At 42.8% G+C, this 26,713-nt stretch overlaps 1 protein-coding gene across 8 annotated transcripts in view; it reads right to left on the bottom strand.

Annotated features, from left to right (window-relative positions):
• Positions 1-7,129: 7,129 nt before the first annotated feature.
• The window catches only part of PLEKHG1 (pleckstrin homology and RhoGEF domain containing G1), a 238,680-nt gene continuing 219,096 nt past the window's right edge, over positions 7,130-26,713 (bottom strand). For all 8 annotated transcript variants that reach the window (XM_063725056.1, XM_063725057.1, XM_054558314.2 and 5 more), the window contains 3 exons: positions 26,053-26,075; positions 18,523-20,146; positions 7,130-10,944 (listed from right to left, as the gene is read on the bottom strand). In XM_063725056.1, the coding sequence (XP_063581126.1) occupies positions 9,881-10,944; positions 18,523-20,146; positions 26,053-26,075 (2,711 nt within the window). In that variant the 3' untranslated portion in view covers positions 7,130-9,880. The remainder of the gene's footprint in view (positions 10,945-18,522; positions 20,147-26,052; positions 26,076-26,713) is intronic.

Here is a 26,713-nt window from a genome sequence, read left to right as displayed (position 1 = left end):
CTAGAATTGGGGTGTTGCAGGGACTGCTGCATTTCCTTACTAAGCCTTGAGCTTTTAAATGTTTAACAATATCCTGTAATCTTTTATGAGCTTCAGGCCTTAAGGGATATTGCTTTTGATAAGGAAAAGTGATGGGGTCTTTTAGCCTGATTTGGACTGGGCAGGCATTTTTTGCTCTGAGGGAGGGAAGTGATCTCCAGAGTTGGAAGAATGGTGCCTTTTGTCCTCACTTATATGAATAGGAAGGATACAATTTCTGAGGCTCCCCATATCCTAGCTTCAGGAATAGCTTTTGTTAGGCCCACTTGTCTGAGGAGGTATCCTAAAATTCCAGATAGTATTCCCTATGATAAGGCTTTGGGAAAAATTATGTCTTTCTGATTGGTGAGCCCAGGTGCCTAAAGAAGGTAACAGAGTCCTGGAGTTTGTACTAGAAATCATTCTTATAGGAGAAACTAGAAAAGCCCCAGAGACAGGGAGTGGTTTTTAGAAGCGGGACTAGCCTCGGAGAAGAGAGGTGAGAGGAAGTTTGTCTGGCAGGCATTAGGACCCACGAGGCAAAGGTCAAGGTAGATAGAATAGGTGAGAGAGTCTCGCTTGGGCGACATGACTTTGAGAGTTCCGCTCATGGCTGCAGGGTCAATCAACTTGTTGTCGGGACCTCGGAGCTGAATGGCTTTCCTCTCTGTAGACCCTCGGCTCAGCCTGGAAGTACAGGAAAAGTGGAAGCTGGTTCCAGGCAAACCAGTGATCCCAACTCCAAAGAGTGGGGGCTTGTTAGCCCTTTCCCAGAAAGCCTAACATCTATGTCTTTAGTCTGGTGGCCACGCTAGTTGCTTTTAACTGGCCGACAGGTGCCCGGTATTTAGCCCTAGAATTTAAGGAAAAATAGGACAGAATAGCAAGCAAAAGGGGTCCGATGGTACTCACCACTTGGCGATAGTCAATGGTCCCTTCATGGTCGCCAAAATGTGTCCAGAATTGGTTCCTTCCAGTGGGTTCTTGGTCTCGCTGACTTCAAGAATGAAGCCGCGGACCCTTGTGGTAAGTGTTAAGGTTCTTAAAGATGGTGTGTCTGGAGTTTGTTCCTTCAGATGTTCAGATGTGTCCAGAGTTTCTTCCTTCTGGTGGGTTCGTGGTCTTGCTGACTTCAGGAGTGAAGCTGCAGACCTTCACAGTGAGTGTTACAGTTCATAAAGGCGCACATCCGGAGTTGTTCATTCCTCCTGGTGGGTTTGTGGTCTCATTGGCTTCAGGAGTGAAGCTGCAGACCTTTGTGGTGAGTGTTACAGCTCATAAAGGCAGTGTGGACCCAAAGAGTGAGCAGCAGCAAGATTTATTGTGAAGAGTGAAAGAACAAAGCTTCCACAGCATGGAAGGGGACCCAAGCGGGTTGCTGCTGCTGGCTCGGGTGGCCTGCTTTTATTCCCTTATTTGGCCCCACCACATCCTGCTGATTGGTCAATTTTACAGAGAGCTGATTGGTCCATTTTTACAGAGTGCTGATTGGTGCGTTTACAAACCTTTAGCTAGAAACAGAGCACTGATTGGTGCATTTACAAACCTTTAGCTAGACACAGAGCGCTGATTAGTGCATTTACAATCCTTTAGCTAGACAGAAAAGTTCTTCAAGTCCCCACCCAACCCAGAAGCCCAGCTAGATTCACCTCTTAATTTGATACATAAATCTTTAACTGCCGTTGAATTTATTCTCTTAGAATAAATTCCTGGAATTCTAATTAATGGCTCAAAGAGGATGAATTTTTAATGTTACCGATTCATATTGCTAAATTCATTTATAATATTCTATACCAATGTGTATTCGATTCATTTGGGATTAACAGTCTTTCTCCATCCTTAATCATATTGTATAAAAATTAAAAAAAACTTGTATGTCACAAAATTAGCATGGTTTTGAGACCATTCTTTAGGGGTCTCCTGATTTTGTATTTCTTCATGTCTTGTATTATTCTCTTACCCCAGACTATCAATTCAAGGACATACAGCCTTGGAAGATAGAAATAGTGTCTCCCCTTAGGGCAGAAGGCAGATTTGTTTGCCTCCACAGAATAAAGATAATGTCTCCCTCCAGGGGCAAAAGCTGGGCAGATTTGCTAGTAGCTTCTTTTAAGTTTGGGGATTTCTGAGCTCAGGGCTCCTCTGCTGTGGAATGAACCACTGTGTGTACAACAACCCCCGGGCTGCTCTGAGACTAGAGGGGTGAGGGGAAGCAGTGGAAATGTAAAGCTCATGCTGCTGGCTGTGCTGTAATCATGTCCTTCATCTCTTACCCAGGAGTCTTGTGTCTTCTGCTAGTATTTATGAAACGGAGGCAGGTTGCCTTGTTAGCTTGCAAGCTGGGTAAAATCTCACAGTTCTTGGCAATCATTTCTGAGCTGGGTTTTGAGGACTCAGCAAGTTTCCCTTTGGATAGTAGGGGAAGGGTATTGCAGGCAGAGGGAGCAGCTCCTATTCATATAAAGGCAGAGACAGATTGTGGAAGGCTTTGTGGAGGATATTTTTTTCCTTTAAGATGGAGTCTCACTTTGTTGCCCAAGCTGGAGTGCACTGGCATGATCTCGGCTCACTGCAACCTCCACCTCCTGGGTTCAAGAGATTCCCCTGCCTCAGCCTCCCGAGTAGCTGGGATTACCGGCGTGCCCACTAAGCCTGGCTAATTTTTGTATTTTTAGTAGAGATGGGTTTTCACCACTTTGGCCAGGCTGGTCTCGAACTCCTGACCTTAAGTGATCTGCCTGCCTCTGTCCCCTAAAGGGCTGGAATTACAGGTGTGAACCACTGCGCTCGGCCCTGGAAGATTTTATTCTGTGTTTAAAATACAGAATAAAAGACAGGAAGTGGGGAAGATAGTGGCAGGACAACCAGTTAGGACGCTGTTACAGTAGTCCAACAAAAAGACTGCAAACTAGAGGAGGACCTTCTGAGGAAGAAAGGAGTCGTACATGGAAAAAAATGACATTGGCTCTGGACAACTCAGAGATGTCCTGCAGAAAAAAATCTTCAATCCTCCTTGCACTCAAGAGGGGAGTTTGACCCTAGAGATGGTGTTTTGGGAAACAGAGTATATATAGTAGTGAATTCAGGTGAATTCATATTAAAGGAGAATGGAGTGGAGATGATTTGGTATCACAAACCTGAAGCCTCTGGAGGCTTCTAGAGGACGGGCCGATAATACAGTATTAACTAGGGAAGTGGACCAGGTATAAAACTTCCCCCAAAGCAGCAATACGTTCTACAGATCTTTGTGATGTATGTTTATTTTACCTTAAGAGGAGAGATTTCTTATTTTCTACCTAAAGCATCTGTATTCAAGTGAACCACGGTTGCTTTAAATTTGTTGATCAAGTCCATAATGAAGCACAAAGGAACCATTTCCCCCAAAGGTCAAAGCAAGTGTCCACCTTTTAGGGTGACTTTCACCTTTAGATCCCCTCCTTAGATGTCACAGCATTGGCCTCACCAGAATCCAGGTCCACACAGACCACATCTTTTTTTTTTTTTTTTTTTTAAGAGGTGGAAATTTGGATTTTATGCTTAAGCCTTTCTAAAATTGTAAAAGCCGAGGGCCAGGTGTGGTGGCTCACGCCTGTAATCCCAGCACTTTGGGAGGCTGAGGTGGGTGGATCACTTGAGCCCAGGAGTTTGAGACCAGCCTGGGCAACATGGTGAAACCCTGTCTCTACTAAAAATACAAAAATTAGCCAGGTGTGATGGCATGTGCCTGTAGTCCCAGCTACTTGGGAGGCTGAGGCAGGAGAATTGCTTGAGCCCGGAACGTGGAGGTTGCAGTGAGCTGAGATCGCGCCACTGCACTCTAGCATGGGCAACAGTGCGAGACTGTCTCCAAATAGATAAATAAATAAATAAAATTGCACAAGCCAGATTGAGCCCCTGGGCCAGCAGTTTGCAGCCTCTGACTTAACTGTGCTTTAGTAGCAGGAATCTGCTTACCCTGTGGTCTTGTTGGTTCCATGAGAACTATGTGGAGAGGCATACATTGCTATGTAAACAGGAGGGCCAATTGGGGGCTTATATTTGCCCCTTAGAGCAGATGATTTGATCACCATCCAAGCTCTGTTGTTTTATATGGAGCTTGATAAACATGGTTTTGGAACCAGTGAGGTGGAACTGCTTGCTTGTCTTTCTTTCCTATTGTATGATGCATGTGAATAAGCCATTGTCAGGAAAATAAAACTGTTTTTCATAGATACCTAAGGTGGACTTTGATCCACGGATGTGTTCCAAAACTGTAAAGCGGGCAAGTGTGTTTTTTGGCACCCCAAATCTCGGCATTCTGGGCCTTTTCCTTCCACCTTATTTGACTTCAACCCCACATCTACGTGCTAGGGTGCTCTATGATCTCATCACATTAAAAGGCGGAAAGTAACAACAGCAGCAAATAAGTTGCTTTAAAAAAATTCACAGCACCCTCAGAAATCCAGTATGATCAAAAGCAGTTATCAGGACAGGCACTGGTCTACATGGAATTTTGAGGAGGGTCTGATAATCACACCCTCCTGTGCCCATGTAGATGCGTAGCCTAAAAGGTTACTGGAAATCTGCAGAGTAAATGTCTCTGGAATTCTATCAGCCATGAGATGGGAAAGGCGCAGAGAGTCTTTGCAAAATGCCACCTCCCCTGACCTACCTAATAAGAGCTCTAGAGAAAGTTGATACCACCGGATTTCTGAGTGTGCTGTGAATTTTTTTAAAGCAACTTATTTTCTGTTGTTGTTACTTCCCTCCTTTGTGTATCTGGTTTGAATATGTTTTTCACATGCTTTGAGCTCAGACGAGTTTTTAACTCTATTCAATGATTAAAATGTATGGGACACTACACGTTGCCCAGCACTGTGAGGGGCTGGTAAAGCCATTTCTACCACAACTGGTCAAATCAGACAATGGTGGCACATGCTAAATTTTAGAATATTCTTTTTTTTTTTTTTTTTAAGATGGAGTCTTGCTCTTGTCACCCAGGCTGGAGTGCAATGGCAAGGTTTTGGCTCACTGCAACCTCCACCTCCTGGGTTCAAGTGATTCTCCTGCCTCAGCCTCCCAAGTAGCTGGGATTACAGGCGCCCACCACCATGCCCAGCTAATTTTTGTATTGTTAGTAGAAACAGGGTTTCACCATGTTGGCCAGGCTGGTCTCGAACTCCTGACCTCAGGTTATCCACCCGCCTCACCTCCCAAAGTGTTGGGATTACAGGCGTGAGCCACCATGCCTGGCCTAGAATATTCTTTCAAAAAGGAATTTTTGATCTTCTGTTAAAGAGCTTTCAAATATGCTATACACCAGACATTCCAAATTTTATTAATTTACAGTTATATAGGTTGTGCAATCATATTTTGCATTAAGCTTAATACAGCAAAATTTCCACAATATATCTCTATATAAATATATATAAGCATATATATATATGATTTTGTTAAACAGAAAACATTGAAAAAAAGGGTAGGCATGATAGCTCATGCCTGTAATCCCTGCAGTTTGGGAGGCCAAGGCAGGAGGATCACTTGAGGCCAGGAACTCAAGACCAGCCTGGGTGAGACCATGTCTCTTTAAAAAAAACACCAACAAGGCTGGGTGCGGTGGCTCATGCCTGTAATTCCAGCACTTTGGGAGGCCGAGGCAGGAGGATCACCTGGGGTCAGGAGTTCGAGACCAGCCTGGCCAACATGGTGAAACCCTGTCTCTACTAATAGTACAAAAATTAGCTGGGCATGGTGGCACGCACCTGTAATCCCAGCTACTTGGGAGGCTGAGGTAGGAGAATCGCTTGAACCCCAGGAGACAGAGGTTGCAATGAGCCGAGATCATGTCACTGCACTCCAGTCTGGCCGACAGAGTGAGACCCTGTCTCCAAAAAAAAAAAAAAAAAAAAAAAAAGAATTGAGTGTAGTTATCACAATCCAGATAAAGTTATACAGCATTAGAGGATCTCAGAGTTCTTGAAGTATTAACATTTGCTTTTTCAAATACAGATTTTTTATTGTTTTTACATCAAAAAAACTTCATAGACAAATGTTATTAAGTATTCATGTTCAACAGCTGTATTTATAGCTCATTATAAGCCTGCACATTAAAATTTTTCTTTAAGGAGTGAATTTATGTTTACCATTTACACGGGGCATGGTTATTCTCCTGTCATTTGTTTCTCTAAACTGAACTTGGAGCGAACCCATCCATTTTCCACCTCAAGGTGGAACAGGAAGATAAGGCAGATCTGAGGGCTCCTCAGTGTGAAGTTGGAAACTCTTCTCTCTAAAATACACTAAAAGCCGAAGGCTGTTTCTTCAGTGTGAGGAAAGTCAGGTAATCCACATTTTCATTATAATGGGGTAGGGCTTTTTGCTTACATTTGGAAAGAGTTGCTTTGGAAAGTGTCTGTAATTATCAACTTATAGCAGCATATTTTTGTTCCCTGTAAACTTTCTATTAAAGAAAATTAAGAACATGAAGTTACATGAAAAAAACCTCAATTTGTGCCAAAAACTTCTATAGTAATTTTCTTTTTTTTTGAGACAGAGTCTGTGTTGCCCAGGCCAGAGCGCAATGACGTGATCTCAGCTCACTGCAACCTCTGCCTCCCTAGTTCAAGTGATTCTCGTGCCTCAGCCACCTGAGTAGCTGGGATTACAGGCATGCACCACCATCCATATTTAGTGGAGACAGGGTTTCACCATGTTGGCCAGGCTGGTCTCAAACTCCTGGCCTCAAGTGATCCACTCACCTTGGCCTCCCAAAGTGCTAGGATTACAGGTGTGAGCCACAGCGCCCGGCTATATTAATTGTTTGATTCAATAATAAAACAGTTAAAAGAATGTCTTCTGTTACTTACTGCAAATTTTTTAAAAAGGTAATTTAGCAACTGATCTAATTTAGCTGTCTCTCAAGAAAACAAAAATCCTAGACACCAAATTCACTGTTTCAAAGGTAATCCAAAGATGTAGAAAATGGTCTATCATGGGCCACTGAGGCAGTTATATCACTGTGACCCTGAACCATTTTCTCCATGGTTCACAAGGCAAGAAAAAGTATTATAGCTAAATGTAGTTTGGAAACATCTTGATGTTCTAAAATAAACACATTAATTCACACTATAAATTGCCTTGTACTTTACAAACTTTATTAAATAATGGACATTACTAACTTTCATTATCTTATATACAGTATTTAAACTATGTTTTTCTAGATGCATTTTTTCCCCCACAAAGAATAGAGCAGGTGAAAAGTAAACTTATATAAAAAAAATTGAACTTTCAGTACAGGAAACTAGTAAGAACTTGACATACTTTAAAGTACATATAACTTTTCCCCCTGTTATATACATCCCCACCCCACCTCTAAAACAAACTATTTTAAACAAAAGCAATTGATAACTTTCAGGAAAAAAATACAAACATGATTATATGTATACACACAGCTCTCAAAATCTGTGTCCTGGCCAACAGAAATGATCTATAAATCTACACATTTGTCCTAAAACCTAAAGCCATGTAGACATTTTATACAATAAGATACCCACTTACGTGCAGTGAGGTGTATTCCTATAGGTGACATCAAAGTCATGCAACAAGACACTGGCGTGAAGAAGTAATTTCTGAGAGTCAGACAGAACAATAATATGAACGAACTATATAGAATTGGATAATACCAACCAAAAAGTGAAAATGCGAAAACAGCTTTCCTGGGACAAGAGACAGGTAATTTTGTTTATAGGTAATACAAATGCACTTACACACACCTCTAAGAACATACTTTCTTGGCCGGGTGCAGTGGCTCATACCTGTAATCCCAGCACTCTGGGAGGCTGAGGCGGATGGATCATGAGGTCAGGAGTTCGAGACCAGCCTGGCCAACATGATGAACCCCGCCTCTACTAACAACACAAAAATTAGCCAGGTGTGGTGGCGGGCACCTGCAATCCCAGCTACTCAAGAGGCTGAGGCAGGAGAATCGCTGGAACCGGGGAGGTGGAGGTTGCAGTGAGCCAAGATTGCACTCCAGCTTGGGCAACAGAGACTCGGTCTCAAGAAAAAAACAAACAAACAAAACAAACAAACAAAAAACTTGCTTGTTGTACTTATCTTTTTTGATCATTTCATCGTGGAAACTCGTATCATGTTCAAATAAAGACAATAAAGGAAGAATGTTTCCAGACCATGCTATTCAATGTGGACTTTCTTTTATAAGCTATGAGAAGACTACTTTGGAGAAGCAAGAAACTTGGGTTATTTTTTGTTATTTAAAAAGAAAATCAAATGCCTTAGGTACCTATTTGTAAGATAAAAATGCTCATATTTTATGTTTTACAGTTAAAAAGAGGCATAGGACTTACAAAGAGAAAAAGAATTATGTCACTTACTCAATATTACTGCTTACCTTTAAATGAAGAGCCCAGGCCCCTTTCCCTACATATATTATTGTATCTTTTAAAATAGAAACTAACAGCATGGGTGAGAGGCCATAGAATATCCACCTGATTAAAATGAGAATACAAAGGCCACTGCTGGAGAAAGCATTCTTGCTGCATTAACTGCAGTCTTCAATAAAATAGAATATGTTTATAAAGTCGCGGTATATCTGCCTTCATTTTTCTCTTTAGCTTGATTTTGCTTTTTATTCACAATGTCTTATTTTTGTTTTTTTGTTGCCTTTCATAAGGAGTTAGATTAGTATACAGTATCACAATGAAATGTGACAAATGGTCAGAATATAAAAGGTGTTATTAGCACCTAGTAACCAAAGATTTCATTCTTTAATATAACTGAAAACAATGAAAAAAGGCTCCCATATTATGTGTGGTTTAGGAAATAGATTCTTGCCCTATTCCTGCAGCCAATGACTCCTCAGGGCCAGGATCAAGTTGGTCATTTGGCAGAATCCCAAACTTAGGAGGGTGCACGTGCAAAGCGCTCTGGAAAGGGTAAGTTTAAAGTGCTTTGTCTGATTTTAGCTCATGCTTAACTTTGTGTTGATTAGAAACAGGCACACAAAGTGGTCTGGTGGGATTTCAGTTTTGCTGTTTAACTGTTATTTGAAGAGTTAATCAAGTGGTTCCCAGAAGTCATCCCATCTTTTCTAATAGTTAAGTCAATCTGCATTTTATTGACCTTGGTTTTCTCTAAGCCAGTAAGGAAATCATTCACTTCACCCCAGAAATTATATTATAAACATGATGAGCAGCTCGTTCTCTAGGCCTTGTCCAGGAATACAGGTAAAGGGTTCTGTGTACAGAAAATGGGTCCCGCTACATTTTAATTTTCAACAGTCACACAATTTCTGCATCAAAATGAAATAAAAGAATACTAGCACAAAAACCCTAAAATGGGCACCTCAGACTACACTCCAATTACAGATCTCTGGCTTAGGTTATCCTAAGGTGTTACCACAAATATAACCAAAATGTGAGATATAAATATAATTCTTTCAACAGCTTTCGTTGCCTTTTAAAATGTGAAAAAGTCTCCTTGCTGCCTTTGAATCACAGGATAAAACTACCTGGGCCTTCTGGATAACGGGAAAGGATTATTGCGTTTCTTCAGGTGTGGGCACTATTGTCAGGTTATGGCCATCGTGTTAAAAGTCTAAAAACTTTCAAGTAAGATTGACTTACATGAAACATGAAGACACTCAGCATGAGAAAATATACTGTTGATGCCAACATGTGCTACAGTACAATCCTGGCTGCATCGTCAGCCATTTCAAAAAGTTGTGCTGTAAAAGAAAGTATATTTTACACCTCTGGTTCTTACAAAATCGTTTTAATCTGGTATACATAAAACACCTCATCAGTATCTGTAACGTTTTATGAGCAAAATAAGAAGTTGATTCAAGCAGTTATTATGAAGAACCTTAAGCAAAGCTGCTTGAACTGAGACACTGAAATTTTTCCCTTAGAGACTGGACAATATTTTGTTGATTGGGAGATGGCCCCCTCCAAAGATAGTCATTCATTTTGTCAGCATCATTATATGGTGTCAGATATGGTGAAAGCCCAAGTTTGCTGTTAACCAGCTTTTTTGGAGTGCGCGGACTATTCAAAGAATGCGATGTGTTGTCACTACAGACATTATCAGGAAAGTCAGCATCCACAAACTTTGAGTCAGATTTCTTTCTACGATTGTGAGATGGCTCCAACTCCGACTCATCTTCTTCTGACTTGATTTCCACATAGTCATCTTCATCTCCATCAGTCTCTTTGAAATTGGAAAAATAGTTCTGTGTTGCAATTTGGGCATTTAAGGGTAAATTTCTATTGACCACCACAACTTTCTGTGAGTCTTGGAGTGTGAGATCTGAGAGTTTTTCAGTGCCCTGTTGACACGAGTCAGCGATATCTGGCAGCAAGTCCTGGTGACTCTCACACCTTGAACTTCTTTGTAAAGACAGCAGCTGCTGCTTTCCCACGTCACTAGGGTAGTTGATGGAGTCCATTGATTTGTTGATCAAGACGGAGGAAGATGACTGGGACCTGTGATAAGGCTGAGATTTAGCGCTGATCCCTTTCCGACCCAAGGAGTTGTAAAGATGGTCCTGACACCAGTTCTCTTTGTTGGGCTGACTTACTACCACGCTGCTTCTCTGCACAGAGCCTGGCAGAGGGTCGGAGGTTTGAAGAGAAGGCACAGAGCAAGCTGCGGACAATTGCCTGGGAGTACTTTTTGTATTGATCTCAAACGTGGGATATCTTGACCTCAAGTCTTGCTCTGGTGGGAGACAGAAATCTGCTAACTCTCCATTACTATAGGTTGAATGCAGAAGCCAGTCTTCACTACCATGGTGGACCTGGGAAGGTGACGCAGACCTCAGGAGGGAGGATTCTTGAGGGCTGGCCCAGCCATCCTTATGAATTTTCAAGGGAGACTCTCTGAATACAATCTGGTCATACAACTGGGAATACTCAGCAATCCTGGCACCTGGAAGGCAAATATTGAAACAGTAAATACACACAGGATAATTCCTATATGTGAAGATTAAAAATAAGAGAATAACATTCTAACCAACATATTTTAAAATTTTGACAGTAGACAAGACTAACTGATGTCTAAGGATGAGTAATCATTGAACTCTGAGCAACACACACACACACAAATCCATGGTTTAATATAAATAAAAATGCCACCTAAAAGTTCATTTAATTTCATCTGATTGTCCATTATTTTGTTTGAACAGCAGGTCTGCAAGTGTCGACTATATATAATGAAAGTTTCTAGTGTTCTTTATAAGCATAAAACAGTGTCAGTGCTGAAAACATGCATCATAAAAATAAGAAAGTCAGCACTTCAGCCTGGTCAATGAAAAATCATTCAAGCAGTCTTTAAAAGCAGCATCGCAGGGCTGGGCGTGTTGGCTCAAGCCTATAATTCTAGCACTTTCGGAGGCCAAACGAGGTGGATCACTTGAGGTCAGGAGTTCAAGACCAGCCTGGCCAACATGGTGAAACCCCATCTCTACTAAAAACACAAAAATTTAGCCAGGCATGGTGGCGTGCACCTGTAGTCCCAGCTACTTGGGAGGCTGAGGCAGGAGAATCGCTTGAACCTGGGAGGCGGAGGCTGCAGTGAGCCGAGATCGTGCCACTGCACTCCAGCCTGGGTGACAGAGTGAGACTCCATCTAAAACAAAAACAAACAAACAAAAAAAGCATCGTGGCCACAATCCACAATGCAATGGCTACCCCTGGCTTCCCATCATTCTTCTTTTGTCTCAGACAGCTGCTCCTAGAGGAGTCAGCTCCTGGCTGTTCCTGCGCTTCTTGCTTCCAGGCAGCCCTCCACTGCCATTGTCTGGGGAACCAATGTCTACTAAGGAAAGTTCTCCCCTCAAGTGCTTCAAAACCACATGTATTGACTAACTCACATCTCATTTCACATCCCCAAGAAGCAGAGCACCAAAGCCTAGGCCACCAAGACATTAAGAAGGAACCATCTGTGCATGTACTCAATAATCTAATGCTCTCTACTATTGTTCAAGAAGAGGACCTAACAGTTACTTCCATAAAAGCTTTTGCCACTTAAAATTAAGCCACAAGTCCATTCTCCCCTTTGCCCTGATTCTGAGTACAGATATTTCTAAATATTAATACATTAACCATGCTATGGGTAGGGGATTCTCTTCGGCTAGCAAAAATTTAAGATGGGAGCCCAGAGATGACAATTTCAAGATCTGCCACCCTCCCCAATCCAGGTATCTGCACAACCACCCTAGAATCAAAAAACTCTAATGCAGGAGTGTCCAATCTTTTGGCTTCCCCAGGAGACATTGGAGGAAGAAGAATTGTCTTGGGACGCACATAAAATACACTAACAGTAGTGATAGCTGATGAGCTTGTTAAAAATCTCAAAATTAAAAAAAAACCCTTAATGTTTTAAGAAAGTTTACAAATTTGTGTTGGGCCACATTCAAAGCTGTTATGGGCTGCATGCAGTTGTGGGCCATGGGTTGGACAAGCTTCCTCTAATGCATCCTATGTCTTGCTCAGACCATACTGACACAATCTCTGTGAAGGAAATGTATCCTATATATGACAACCAGCAGGTAACACTGTTTTCTTCTTCTTTAAGCTATTTACATTTTTAATGATGTGTTATCAGTCAATTATTTCTTGAACTTAAACTACTAATAAATACTCATTTAGGTGAGTTTTGCCATTTCTTTTGAGTCTATCTTCTATGAGGAGAGAGAAACAACCTGTTATTGTCTGACCTTTAATTGCAAGCCCAATCCCTCACCCCCTATTCCCTGTGATCAAGGTAAATAGTCTAACTTCTCATTACAGACCTATACTCAGATCCTTTGAGTTTTCTACTCCAAATTCCTTGGAAGAACAGAGATTATTAGTGTTGAAATTTCTAGTTACAAAAACTTGAGAAATGATTCCATAAAAGGTGCAGTAAAGACTCTTAATACTAATTAGGGTTTAGCAACATCTTAAGAGAAAGAGTGTAAAAGTCTCCACAGACACCAGTGTGCCCATGATAGCCATCCTGAAACTATAATATTTCATTAACTATGAAACCCAATCAAAATAAGCTGGACCTTTAATATAGTCATTAGTTAGCAGACCCGCCTGAAAGGCAGATGGTCTGCTCAAGCCATTCTCACATACAGTATAGCCCTGAGCCTGATCCCACAGCTGTATCAGGAAGGCTCTGAACTTCTACAAGGTTCCAAGAAGACGACAAGTTTGGAAAACGTAGCAGAACTTTAAAAATTCAAACAAACTATTCCAGTATCAAAATTTAACCATTAAGTCTTGTAAGAACAATCAGATCGACTTTAGCCCAGATAATCTGAAATCACATATCATCCAAAATATCCACAGTATTTCCCAGGCCTTTGTCTTATTATACGCTCCTTGTCCTTTGCTTAATCAAATCCTACTCATCTCTCAAGATTCTCCATAAGCCCTATCCTCCTTACTTGAATCCTTTTCTGATTTCTCTTCTCTGAAGTATTATATAGTGTGTACCTAGCTGTTGCCTGTGTGTGCACACACACACATGCAGACACACACAATTTGTATTGCTGTGTTGCTAATTATTTTGTGTAGGTTACTTTATTTTCATTTTATGTTTTTTTGAGACAAAGTCTCACTCTATTGCCCAGGCTGGAGTGCAGTGGCACAATCTTGGCTCACTGCAACCTCCACCTCCTGGGTTCAAGTGATTCTCCTGCCTCAGCCTCCCTAGTAGCTGGGACTACAGGCGCCCACCACCACACCCGGCTAATTTTTGTATTTATAGTAGAGACAGGGTTTTGCCATGTTAGCCAAGCTGGTCTCGAACTCCTGACCTCAAGTGATCCACCAGCCTTGGCCTCCCTAAGTGCTGGCATTACAGGTGTTGAGTCACTGTGCCTGGCCATTTTATGTAAGTTACTTTATTAGTCCCTGAGCTTTTCTTTTCTTTTTTTTTTGAGACAGGGTCTTATTCTGTCGGCCAGGCTGGAGTGGAGTGGTACAATCATAACTCACTGCAGCCTCAAACTCCTGGGCTCAAATAATCCTCTTGCCTCAGCCTCCTGAGTACCTGGGACTATAGGCATGAGCCACTGTGCCTGGAAATTTTTAACTTTTAAATTTTTTGTAGAGAGAAAGTCTTGCTATGTTGCCCAGGCTGGTCACAAACTCCTGAGCTCAAGCAATCCTCATGCTTTAGCCTCCCAAAGTGCTAGGATTACATGTGTGAGCCACCTCGCCTGGCCTCTGAGCTTTTGGTCTGGGAGAACAATGCTGTACATTTCGTTCAACTCCCTATAGAGCACCTAGCATGGTTTTAGACAGAAACAGGTCTCAATAACTAATTCATTACTCAGAACTTTACTTTATTACTCCTTTATTTTACTTATTTTTAAATTTTTTTGAGATGGAGTCTCGCTCTGTTGCCCAGGTTGGAATGCAGTGGCGCAATCCCGGCTCTCTGCAACTTTTGCTTCCTGGCTTCAAGTGATTCTGCTGCCTCAGCCTCCAGAGTAGCTGGGATTACAGGCGCCCGCCACCATGCCTGGCTAATTCTTTGTATTTTTAGTAGAGACGAGGCTTCACCATGTTGACCAGGCTGGTCTTGAACTCCTGACCTCAAGTGATCTGCCCACCTCAGCCTCCCAAGGTGCTGGGATTATAGATGTGAGGCACTGCGCCCAGCCTCCTTTTATTTTAAGCCTACTTTTAAAAATGGATGCACTTTCCTGAGACCATACCACTGGGAGTGGAAAGGTGGCCTGTTAATCAGGTCATAGCAGAAAAAGCGGAAGCAAGAAGACAGCTAAAATGCTTCCTATAGATAACTCATAATGGGAACAGTTTATTTTTGGATGATAGAGTTGACCATTTATCAATTTGGAATAAAAGGTATCTCACTAGTAGGCAATACAGGTGTGAGTCACTGCACCTGCTGATCTAAGGGGTTTTTTGTTTGTTTCAGCTTGACCTTCTAAGAGAGTCTATAGCTTGTGTGACATCTATGTGAACAAGAGACAAGCTTCCAGAGCTCCAGCTGTAATTAAACAGATTCTATTAGCCAGATGTACAGGGAACAGCCAGCCTGAGATGACATCTCTGGCCTAAAAAGCTTAGTATTAGTCAGCTGAGTTGAGGCTCCCCCATATCCTTAGTTCTAGTATTAACAGTTGTATAGAATATATACATTATGACTACATGACAATCGCAAGAATGTCTCTGGTTTATTGCCTTTTTTGAGATTTGAAAATTGGAGTTCTTATGATCTCAGACAAAAATTTAGAATAATGTTTGCCAAGGGAAATATCAAACAACATTTTAATCCTCCAGACAGAGGATTAAAATCAATGTTTCTGATGTTGCTCGAGATGTAGACGAAAGCATAAAATTGTGCCTTCCCTACTCTACACAAGGAGGAAAATTTCTCAAGCCTTTATGGAGTTTTCTCCCATGTGAAACATCACCAAAAAACCCAGAAACCCAAAGGCCTCCTTGCTCTCAAAGACTATCAGGAGGGAGGTCTGATGGAACAAGATGGCCAGCATGCTATGACAGGCTCTAAGATGTGGGAGCAACTGGACCTGGTTGGGTGATTTATAGGCAGAAATCTGACCCAGGGCCTGGAGACCCCGGCTAGAGAGTTCAATAAAGATGCTCGAGAGTTTCGGCAGGTGAATAAGGTGCTCCTCCTTCCGCACAGCACCGAGAGCAAGCTCCTGGCAAAGTGGCAAGGCCCACACGGAGAAGTCTGGAGAATCGGTCCATTCGATTACGACGTCCTGTGCCCAGATAAACAAGAAAGAGAAAAGGAGTCATCATGTCAACTGGCGGAAAGCCTAGTGGGCACAGGAAGTGGTCTCGATCACCCAGCTGGAAGAGGTGTGGATATAACTCGTCAGGTCCTAGGGATGTGCCCCTGCCAGATGGCAGGGAAGACAGCACTCTCAGAAGATGACTCTGGAGAGATTTCCTCCTCCTTGCTGGGGAGAACGTCGAGAGGAGCCCACCATGTCAAGAAAGGACACAGACGCAAAGCTGAGAAAAGATCCTGGGGCATCCCAAGACAACACCAGCAGGCAAAACAAAAAGGAGAGCCAACCAAAAGTGAAAAGAAAACCCCAATGTGAAATCATTTAATACTTAAAAGGTGGGTAAAAAAAGACTATTCGAGGTAGTCGTAGGCCCTAATGATTCGGTATCAAAGGACATGCTTCTATCAAGATTGGAGTTTTATATTTTAACAGATGGTCCATATTCAAAACAACCTGGCCCAGGGAATTACTACTTTTTCAGTGGTAGTCTGTGTGGGCATAACCCATCATCATCAAAAACTTCATTATATTTTCTCTTATTCTGAGGAGCCCCAACCCAGACTTAGTCAGTGCTTGCAATTGCCAATATACAACTGTTTCTAAGGCCATATATAGTCCCCTACCCCACCACAATTGTCCTCCTGCAGCTGGAACTCAGTCACTTTCCCTGTAACAGCAAACCAGCTTAGCAACGCTAGCATCAGAATAGGGACTTGAATTACTCATAGCGCATCATGGGAAGGAGAAAAATGCATGCATTCTAGTCTCACATGCATACTAAACCTTCATTTGATTAAAAAGAAGAGCTCAGAGTCTGTGAAATCCTTCAGGCATCAATTCCAGCACTTTGTTTCCCTATCTGTTAAGAAATTGTACTGAAGATTAAAACTTTAGACAATTCTTAAATACTCTCAAACTTAAAAAAAAAAAGTTCCCTACAGATTCTTGTTATGTAACTTGTGGATTCATTTAAGATTTGGATATGCCCCTCCTATTCAGTCTCCATGGATGTCAATGTCAATCCCAAAGACAGCATTTAATAGTTAGTGGCATCAACCTGTCCCAATGTGCTGATAATGAAGCTAATGATCAGAGCCTGTCCTGATACTAAGCCATCACCCAGCTTTCACTTTTAATTGTAGAATAGACTCCTCTCATTTGACACTAAGGTGGTCCTTTGTTAGAAAATCTGGGACAGGATTTCTTAAAATATGATGAAAAGGGCATACTATTTGAAGTGCATATTCCTGAGCCTATAGCCAGAAATCTCTCTGTGCCTGGAGGTAAAATCTCCTCAGGCAAGAGCCACTACCTTTGGACTTTTCTTTCTATGACAATCAGGGGCTTTATTCACAGCTAGGCTCTTCCCCAGAGATCAGTGTTAAATTTTGGCCTTCAAAAAAGTCTAACCATGAGCATCTCATTCCCATAGTCCTGATCCTACAATATCACACCTAAGTTTCTGGTTTGGTTGTGCTCCACAGAGGAGTCTAACTAAAGCATTAAACTCAGAAGCACATATGAAAATACTAAATGAGATAGTGTTAAATGCATTACAGCAGCTATTTTAAAAAATTGAGCAGTAGGCCAGGTGTGGCGGCTCATGCCTGTAATCCTAGCACTTTGGGAGGCCAAGGCGGGAGGGTCACTTGAGCCCAGGAGTTTGACAGCAGCCTGGGCAACATGATAAAATCCCATCTCTACAAAAAAAAAATTAGCGGGGCGTGGTGGTACACACCTGTAGTCCCAGCTACTAGAGAGGCTGAGGTGGGAGGGTCACCTGAGCCCAGGAGGCAGAGGCTGCAGTAAGCCATGTTCATGCTACTGCACTCCTGCCTGGGTGACACAGCCAGACCCTATCTCAAAAAAAAAAAAAAAAAAAAATTGGGTAGTAATGGAAATATGTGAGAAAACCACTGATTTATAGTGTGAGCAACTAAGGAAAGTACAATGGCTGGTGTGGTGGCTCACGCCTGTAATCCCAGCCCTTTGGGAGGCTGAGGCAAGAGGACTGCTTGAGCCCAGGAGTCGAGACCAGCCTGGGCAACATGGTGAAACCCCTTCTCTACAAAAAATGTAAAAAGTAGCTGGGCATGGTGGTTAGTGCCTCTGGTCCCAGTTACTCAGGAGGCTGAGGTGGGAGGATTGCTTGAGCCTGGGGAGGCCGAGGCTGCAGTGAGCTGTGATTGTGTCATTGTACTTCAGCCTGGGTGACAGTGAGATCCTGTCTCAAAAAAAAAAAAAAAAAGTATGCAAAAAACCCCTCTTTTTGTTAGCACGAGTTGGCATTTTTGTTGAGATCCTGAAGCCAGAAACAATGTTATTCTATATGCTTCCAAACCTTAGAAGATTATACACACTCCTCCTCTTCCTAAAAAATTACTGATATACTGGAAAAATTGGAGATATCACAGGTTAAAACTGATTGCTTTTTTCATACTTTAGATTACCTTAGAGAAAACTCTTTCTTAAAATATTATCTCTGCAGTTACGATGTTACATGCACACCACCACCCTCTGAGGCCAAATCATGCTACAATGTGCATAATTCATAGGAGGTGATGTGGGAAAGGCCAGTATGGCTTTGTCTGTGGTCTTACTTTGAGATGACAAAGCTTGAGTGTCAGTGTTCTCACAGGTGTGTCCATTTTAAGGACATCTGAAATCTGAAAACCGCTCTCCCCTCTTACTTTGGAGAAGGAAGAAGGGCAGGGTGCACATACCAATGGCGGGCCCTCCTTGCTTCTTCTCTTCCAAGATGGCAGCCAGGTCTTTGTGCGTGGATTTCTGATGCTGACTGGCCGGCGGCTGCTCCAGCTCTGGACTTTTCACTTTTAAAAGTTGATTCGCCTTCTTAATCTTCTGACTGTACTGCCGAGCCATCATAAACACCCTGCTTTTTGCCTTATCTGTGGCCTCCATCCCCAGGTCAGGGTTTTCTGGGTCTGTTTGAGACAGGCCACTGTTGGCCAGGTCATAGGGACTGTCCATGAGGGGCATTTCACTAGCCAGAGAAAGCCGGTTAAGGCTCATAAAAGAGCCTTCTTTAGAAATCAGGTCTTCCTCAAAGGGGCAGTTGGCGCGGCTGGCTCTGCCAGCCCTGCTCTTCACAGGCATGAGGAGAGCCTGGCTCTCAGGCAGGGACAGCGTGGACACAGAGCGCCCCACGTCCCGGCTCAGCTCAGGGGTGCTCTCTGCGTGCAGCCTGTCTGGCACATCATCCTTGCTCACAGGAAACGCTGCCAGGAGACGGTCTCTGGCCTTGTCTTCATTTTTCTTGATGTAATTTTCCAGGTCATTCCAGATTTCATCTACTTCTTCGGACAGTTTATCAGATACAGGCTTATGAGGCATAGACAGGTTACCACTGGGAGAGTCGTACAGCAAACTCAGATAACCATGATCGGGGGTGGCCTGATGGTAAGGGGCTTCGTCCTCACTGAACTGGAGGCTGTCTTGGGAAACAAATGGCCTCAGGCTGTCACAGCACACGAAGTCGGCCTCCAGACCCAAAAAGGTGCTCCGCTTTGCACGCTTTAGGCTGCTGCACTTAAAACCCAGCGATGGAGGATCTGGGAGCCCTATGGTGTCATAGATGTTCTCCTCAACCGCTTGGAGTTCATGTGTGCTTTGGCTGGATGCCTCTCCACCTGAGAGGGCGCCATCTGTTTGTGCGTAAAGAGAGCCCTTACCGTGGCCAGCCTGCCTCTTTGTGAAGGCTAACTCTGGGGTGCTCTTGGGGCGAACGGAGTCCCTGGCTGATTTAGAGGGAGTGGATTCGGCTTCTTCCCGCTTAGCAACCATTAGTTTTAAGTCCTCATAACTGATGTTATCATAGACATGGTCTATGTCATCAATAGTCAACTCTATGGATGACCCAAAGGGAGTCATCTCCTCCTGCCCTTCTGTTTTGGGGCCGTTCTGCAGTTCCCTAGTTCTGTCACTAGTTCCTATTTCAGGAGGGCACGTGTTGCTCTCCCCAGCACTGCTGGCCCGCCTGACAATCCTGTGACCAGAGCTGGAGGTCTCTGTGGACTCCATCTGTCCCATATGCCAGCTGCAAGGGCGACTAGAAGTGCCGTCTTCACATAGTCTGGTAGAGTTCAGATCTGAGGAGGAAAATGACGGCACGAACATCTGATAATCATCTTCGTCATCCTCGTTCTCCTGCGGGGACCGTCGGCTGGGAAACAAGGCTTGCCTGATCTGGTGATCGGTCCAGATGTTTCTGAGAGCTCCACCCGCTCGAAGCACGCTGATCATGGTAGAACTGCTAGGCTGACTATTTCTCTGGGCAGGAGACGGCCTTGCTGAAGACAGCTGGGGAGATCCTTCCTCTCTAGAAACCTGAGGAAGATGGAAACATATCAACTGAATCACAGCACCATGGAGAAGACACATAACTCAGGAATTTCTCCTGTGTTTACACGCTGCCTCCCCCACTAGGCTTTAATATTCTTTTATTTTTTTCTGAGATGGGGTCTTGCTGTGTTACCCAGGCTGATCTCAAACTTCTGCGCTCAAGCAATCCTCCCACCTCAGCCTCCCAAGTAGCTGGCACTACAGGTGTGAGACACTGCACCTGGCCGAGTGTTTAACTGACTTGAAAAGCACTTCAGGTATTTTCAAAAAGGGAAGGACAGGAACTAATATATACTTAGAAACTAGGCTGGGCAATGTGCAGACATTCTCCAAACTTAATATTCACAATCATTTTATGAATTAGGTATGATCGTACCAATTTCACAGTAAGGAAATCTAGGTTCCTAAAGGTTCAGTAACTTGATCTATCTAGTCAGTAGTAAGACTACTGCTAGAACCCAGGTCTAACCCCAAACCCCTTGCCCCAAAGCATGATATAAGCTAAATACAGAAAATTCTTAGATTCTTCAAATAAATCTGGTGTACACTTGGCAAATACTCATTGCATAAATTAATATATATAGAAGTTAAGGGCCATGCTATCTGTTCTATTTGAGACTTTCCAAGGAGCTTTAGAGCCAGTGCTTGTCTCCTAGTGGTTTTATTGTGGTTTCTGGTATACCAAAAGCCCCTTCTGCTGACCCGACCACACACTCCAAGGATTTCTCTTAAATCTGCAGACCCACCACGAACATGGCCAGCATTACCTTGGTTTATAGATTCTAGGCAAAGGGTTTTTATTGTAGGAATGTAATTTAATCCTCTGTTCATTTAATGATATTTTTACTTATTTCAAAATACATTTAATTAACATTTAGTTGCCTATAAGGAAGTAAAATAGGAACAATATTAATAATTTTTTAATTTTTATTTTTTTGAGACAGAATCTCACTCTGTCGCCCAGGCTGCAATGCAGCCTGGGTCCCTTGGCACGATCTTGGCTCACTGCAACCTCTGCCTCCTTGGTTCAAGCAATTCTCGTGCTTTAGCCTCTGGAGTAGCTGGGATTATAGGTGCCCGCCACCACGCCTGGCTAATTTTTGTATTTTTAGTAGAGACAGGGTTTTGCTGTGTTGGCCAGGCTGGTCTTAGACAAACTCCTGGCCTCAAGAGATCCGCCCACCTCGGCCTCCCAAAGTGCTAGGATTATAGGCCTGAGCCACTGCACCCAGCCAAATTAGTGATTTCTAATCAAAGAAAACAATGAGGTCTTTTATAACTTGGAACCCTTCTGGATGGAGCTCGGTGGTACAGACAGGAGCAGATTACCCTCTGATTCTATTCTGCAGACAGGATTAACTTCAAAGGCTTGAAAGGGTTAAGACCTAATTAGTACCAGGGACATATATTCTAATAAAACACTAGAGTAACCTATTGGAAATGTCAAATAAGCAAGAACTTTTCATCACATGTCAATGAAAATGGGATATATGTTAATTGGAATATCTATTAGAGAGGGAAGAGAGGAGTAGAGAGACAATAATACAATTTCATCCTAAATGTTATTTTTCTATTAAAACTTAAGCAATTCAATTAGTCATTTATTTCTTTTCACACATACATACACACACAATATTTATACCTAATATTTGTTCATATATATGTTTTTCACATTCTTTAATATATCTTTCTCTTCACCTTACTCAGACTGCACTGGTATAATGTTATAAAAATATAGGCACCCAGTAACTACTTTTTATAAAGTAAAACAAGGTTAATATTAACTAGTTAAATTATGACAAAACATTTTTAAAGTGTAATAAAATTATTTTGTGTTTCTCACAACAGCCAAAAGTGATCCTTCCTAAGATCGTCCATCCCAGAAAATTCCCATGGGTTTTAGAAAATTAGGAAACCTGAATTGTTAATATTGAAGTATCTTTTTAAGGTAATTACACTTGAAACGAAAATAGCAGTTTTGGCCGGGCACAGTGGCTCATGCCTGTAATCCCAGCACTTTGGAAGGCAGAGGCGGGCGAATCACCTGAGGTCAGGAGTTCGAGACCAGCCTGACCAACATGGAGAAACCCGTCTCTACTATAAATACAAAATTAGCCGGGTATGGTGATGCATGCCTGTAATCTCAACTACTTGGGAGGCTGAGGCAGGAGAATCACTTGAACCCGGGAGGCGGAGGTTGCAGCGAGCCGAGATTGTGCCACTGCACTCCAGCCTGGGCAACAAGAGCGAAACTCTATCTCAAAAAAAAAAAAAAAAAGAAAGCAGTTTTTTGGAAGCTGTAAATTTACATCAAATTAATCATTAAGGAAACTGAAGACACTCTTAAATTAAGAAGTAATCATCTGGGCACGGTGGCTCATGTCTGTAATCCCAGCGCTTTGGGAGGCCAAGGCAGGCAGATCACTTGAGCCCAGAAGCTAGAGACCAGCCTGGGCAACATGGTTAGACACCCTGTCTCTACAAAAAAATTTAATAAAGAAAGAAGAAAGAAAAGAAAGAGAAAGGAAGGAAAGAAAGGAAGGAAAGGAAAGGGAAGGAAAGGAAAGGAAAGGAAGGAAGAAAGAAAGAGAAAGAAAGAGAGAGAATCAGGCTGGACACAGTGATACACACCTGTAATCCCAGCACTTTGGGAGGTGAAGGTGGGAGGATCACTTGAGTTAAGGAGTTTAAGACCAGCCTGGGCAACATAGTCAGACCTTATCTCTACAAAAAATGAGAGTTAGCCGGGCGTGGTGGCACATGACTGTAGTCCAGTTACTTAGGAGGCTGAGGTGGGAGGATTCCTGAGCCTGGGAGGTTGAGGCTACAGTGAGCTGAGATCGTGCCACTGCATTCCAGCCTGGGTGACAGAGCAAGACCCTGTCTCAAAATAAATAAATAAATGTTTAAAAAAAATAGGAAAGAATCAGCATATGGTTGGTCACAATATTGAAAGTCATGGTAAAAACTGTAATTACATTTGCACCAACCTAATAATTTCGATACGTCAGTTTTGCCACAGCCTGAATGAACTTTTTTCCTGTCCTTCCACATTCTCAGCATTTGAGCTATTTAACAATGATATTAGCTATCATGTTTTTATTTTTTGAGAGAGTCTCACCCTGTCGCCCAGGCTAAAGTACAGGGCACAATATCGGCTCACTGCAACCTCCACCTCCCGGGTTCAAGTGATTCTCCTGCCTCAGCCTCCCAAGTAGCTGGGACTACAGGTGCATGCCGCTATGCCCGGCTAATTTTTTGTATTTTAGTAGAGATGGGGTTTCACTGTATTGGCCAGGCTGATCGTGAACTCCCAAGCTTAGGCAATCCGCCCGCCGCGACCTCCCAAAGTGCCGGGATTACAGGTATGAGCCACCGCACCCAGCCCTTTTTGCTCTTGTCGCCTAGGCTGGAGTGCAATGGCACAATTTCAGCTCACTGTAACTTCCACCTCCTGGGTTCAAGCAATTCTCCTGCCTCAGCCTCCTGAGTGACTGGGATTACAGCCGCCCACCACCACGCCCAGCTGATTTTTTTGTATTTTTAGTAGAGATATGGTTTCACCATGTTGGCCAGGCTGGTCTCGAACTCCTGACCTCAGGTGATCCAACCACCTCAGACTCCCAAAGTTCTGGGATTACAGGCATGAGCCACCATGCCCGGCCGATATTAGCTATCATTTATAAAACACTTGCTTTGTGCCAAATATTCCATTAATAAGCAGTTTTAAGAACATGTTGCATTTAATCTTTTTAACAGTTCTGTAAATTAGGAAACTAAGTCCTGGTAAGGTTAAGCAATTTCCCTGTAGTCACACAGTTTATAAATGGCAGAAACGGATTTGAATCCATGTCTTAATCCACAGTTTATACATGAGCTTAACCACCTCATACACGCATGTACGCAGCCTCAGAATATATATTCTGGGAGAAATATTAAGCTATTATTAAGGAATAGTTCCTGTTATAAACTACTTATTAATTTATTTATGAGACAGAATCTCACTCTGTTGTCCAGGCTGGAGCGCAGTGTCACTATCTCAGCTCACTACAACTTTTGCTTCCTGGCCGAAGTGATTCTCCAGCCTCAGCTTCCCAAGTAGCTGGGACCACAGGCACAAGCCACCACACCCAGCTCATTTTTGTACTTTTTTTTTGTAGAGAGGGGTTTTGCCATGTTGCCCAGGCTGATCTTGAATTCCTGAGCTCAAAGTGATCTGCCAACCTTGGCCTCCCAAAGTGCTAGGATTACAGGTGTGAGCCACCACGCCTGGCTGTTATAAACTCTTTAATCATCAGTAAATCTGCTCTCCTTGAATTTAATATACCTTCAGCACATTACTATTAGGAGATGGAATTTTATCACAAAAAAGCATGGATGTTTTCTTTCTTGCCTTTTGATTTTATAAGGTTTGGTTATGCCCATATGGACCTGGCTTGAGCACTGCTGTAGAAAGTTTTCAAGCAGCTCCTGAGATTGAATCTCTAGAACTCTTTGATGGGGAGATTCCTTCTTTTAGCACTGAGAGGGGCATGGCTCCACAATGCTACTATGGCTGCTTTGAAGAGCAGGGAGCCCTCTGCAGTGACCCCACTTACGAAATCCAAACCTTATGCCATATTTCAGGACAATGAACCAATTAATATTAATAAGTTTCACATGTTTCCAAACAAAAACGTACTACCTGAAAAAAAATGCGCACGCCTCAGCCATGACAATTATTTAAAGGTAAGACTATGTTCAGCCGGGTGCGGTGGCTCATGCCTGTAATCCCAGCACTTTGGGAGGCCGAGATGGGTGGATCACCTGTGGTCTGGAGTTCCAGACTGGCGTTGCCAACTTGGTGAAACCCCCATCTCTACTAAAAATACAAAAATCAGCTGGGCATAGTGGCGGGTGCCTGTAGTCCAAGCTACTAGGCTACTCGGGAGGCTGAGGCAGGAGAATTGCTTGAACCTGGGAGTCAGAGGTTGCAGTGAGCCGAGATTGCACCACTGCACTCCAGCCTGGGCAACAGAGCGAGACCCAGTCTCAAAAGAGAAAAAAAAAGACTACGTTGATTTTTAGACATTTTCTTGGTTTTAATGGAAAGATACAACGTTTATCGACAAGGTCACTTTGATTCTGTGCTAAGCCATGGCAGAAATGAGATTGTAGGGAGAGGTTTTCATAGCCATATTCTTCTAGATACAGAACATTAAACAAGGAGCCATGATCAGTTCTCTAAGAATTGTTAATTAAGCCAACTGATCAGTAGCCACACTGGACAAACCAGAATAGGAGAAAATACCTATTCTTCATAGGTAATACAGTTGGATATAATATCTTCCAATACAGTATACCATTCTTATTCTCCCTCTCCTAAGCTTTTGTCAGGGGAAGAAAAATCAAAACTTGATATGACAAAGTCTCATTCGATCATACATCATCACCTCTTATGTCAGCAGCAGAACCATATTCTTAGAAGGGGGCCCCTCGCCCTTGTGAATGAAGGCTCACGCTTGGAGGAGGGAGTTATATCCAGGAGGCAGGGGCGTTGGTCTTACACCGGTGGAGGCAAAGGACAATGTGAGGTGGCTCACGTGAGCACCGGGCAGGTATTACACCCTAAGGTAAGGTTACAGCCTCTGAGGTGTGATATGGGGCAGAGGATGAATAAATAATCACCATGGTTCTCAGATGTGCGCTGGGGAAAGGGAAGAAGTTGATAAGGATGAGTCTTTGCTTAAATCAAATGTAAATAATTCAAAATGTAAAATACCAAATTTCCAAAATGTAAAATAACTGTTGACACTTGGAATATGGGCTGGGGATGACAGAGATGGGGAAGCGACACTTACGAAGGGTGTCTGAAGTGAACATCTGCAAGTAAGAAATGAGACAGAGCTTACCTTTTGGATGTCTTGTGCTGTTTCTGAAAAATAAAAGTTTTTTTTCAAGTTTGAGAATGAAAATGTACCTCCTATATAAGTAAGCACTAATATTTTATAGAACTTAGAAACTTATTACTAGTAATTGAAGCCCAAGTGATTTCTGGGCCCTATAGATCTAATTTTCAGAAAATCCCTGTCAGCTCTCCCAGCTGCATACCCCCACACTACATCAAACAACCTTACATGCATCTGAGCGCTAGGTGTCTTCCTCAATCCCTGACAGCCATTAACTAATTCATGTTCAAGATATTTCAAAAGCTTCCGAACAAAAATGTGTTGTTTCCTGAAAAAAAAAATGCACATGCCCCGTGCCATGACAATTATGTAAAGATGATATTGCTTCTGTTGAGTTTTCGACATTTTATTGGTTTTAACTGAAAGATGCAGCCTTCTTGCAAAGAAGGGATGTTGCCAGTGGAATTGTGGGGAGAGATTTATATAGCCACATCCTTACAGAAGACACCCTTAGAGCTAGCCTAATTATAGGTGTCTCCTCTTTAAAGATGATTACAGAAGCATACGAAGTCCTTCCCTCTCCACAGATCCCATCCTCCGAGGAAACAACAGTTAACAGCTGAATGTTTATCTTTCCAGCTCCTGCACTACTCCCACCCCACCA

The sequence above is a fragment of the Pongo abelii genome, chromosome 5, assembly GCF_028885655.2.
Source record: "Pongo abelii isolate AG06213 chromosome 5, NHGRI_mPonAbe1-v2.0_pri, whole genome shotgun sequence".
Classification (NCBI taxonomy): Eukaryota; Metazoa; Chordata; class Mammalia; order Primates; family Hominidae; genus Pongo; species Pongo abelii.
Note: the sequence above shows the minus strand (reverse complement) of the source record. Positions and strands in the feature narration are given on the sequence as shown.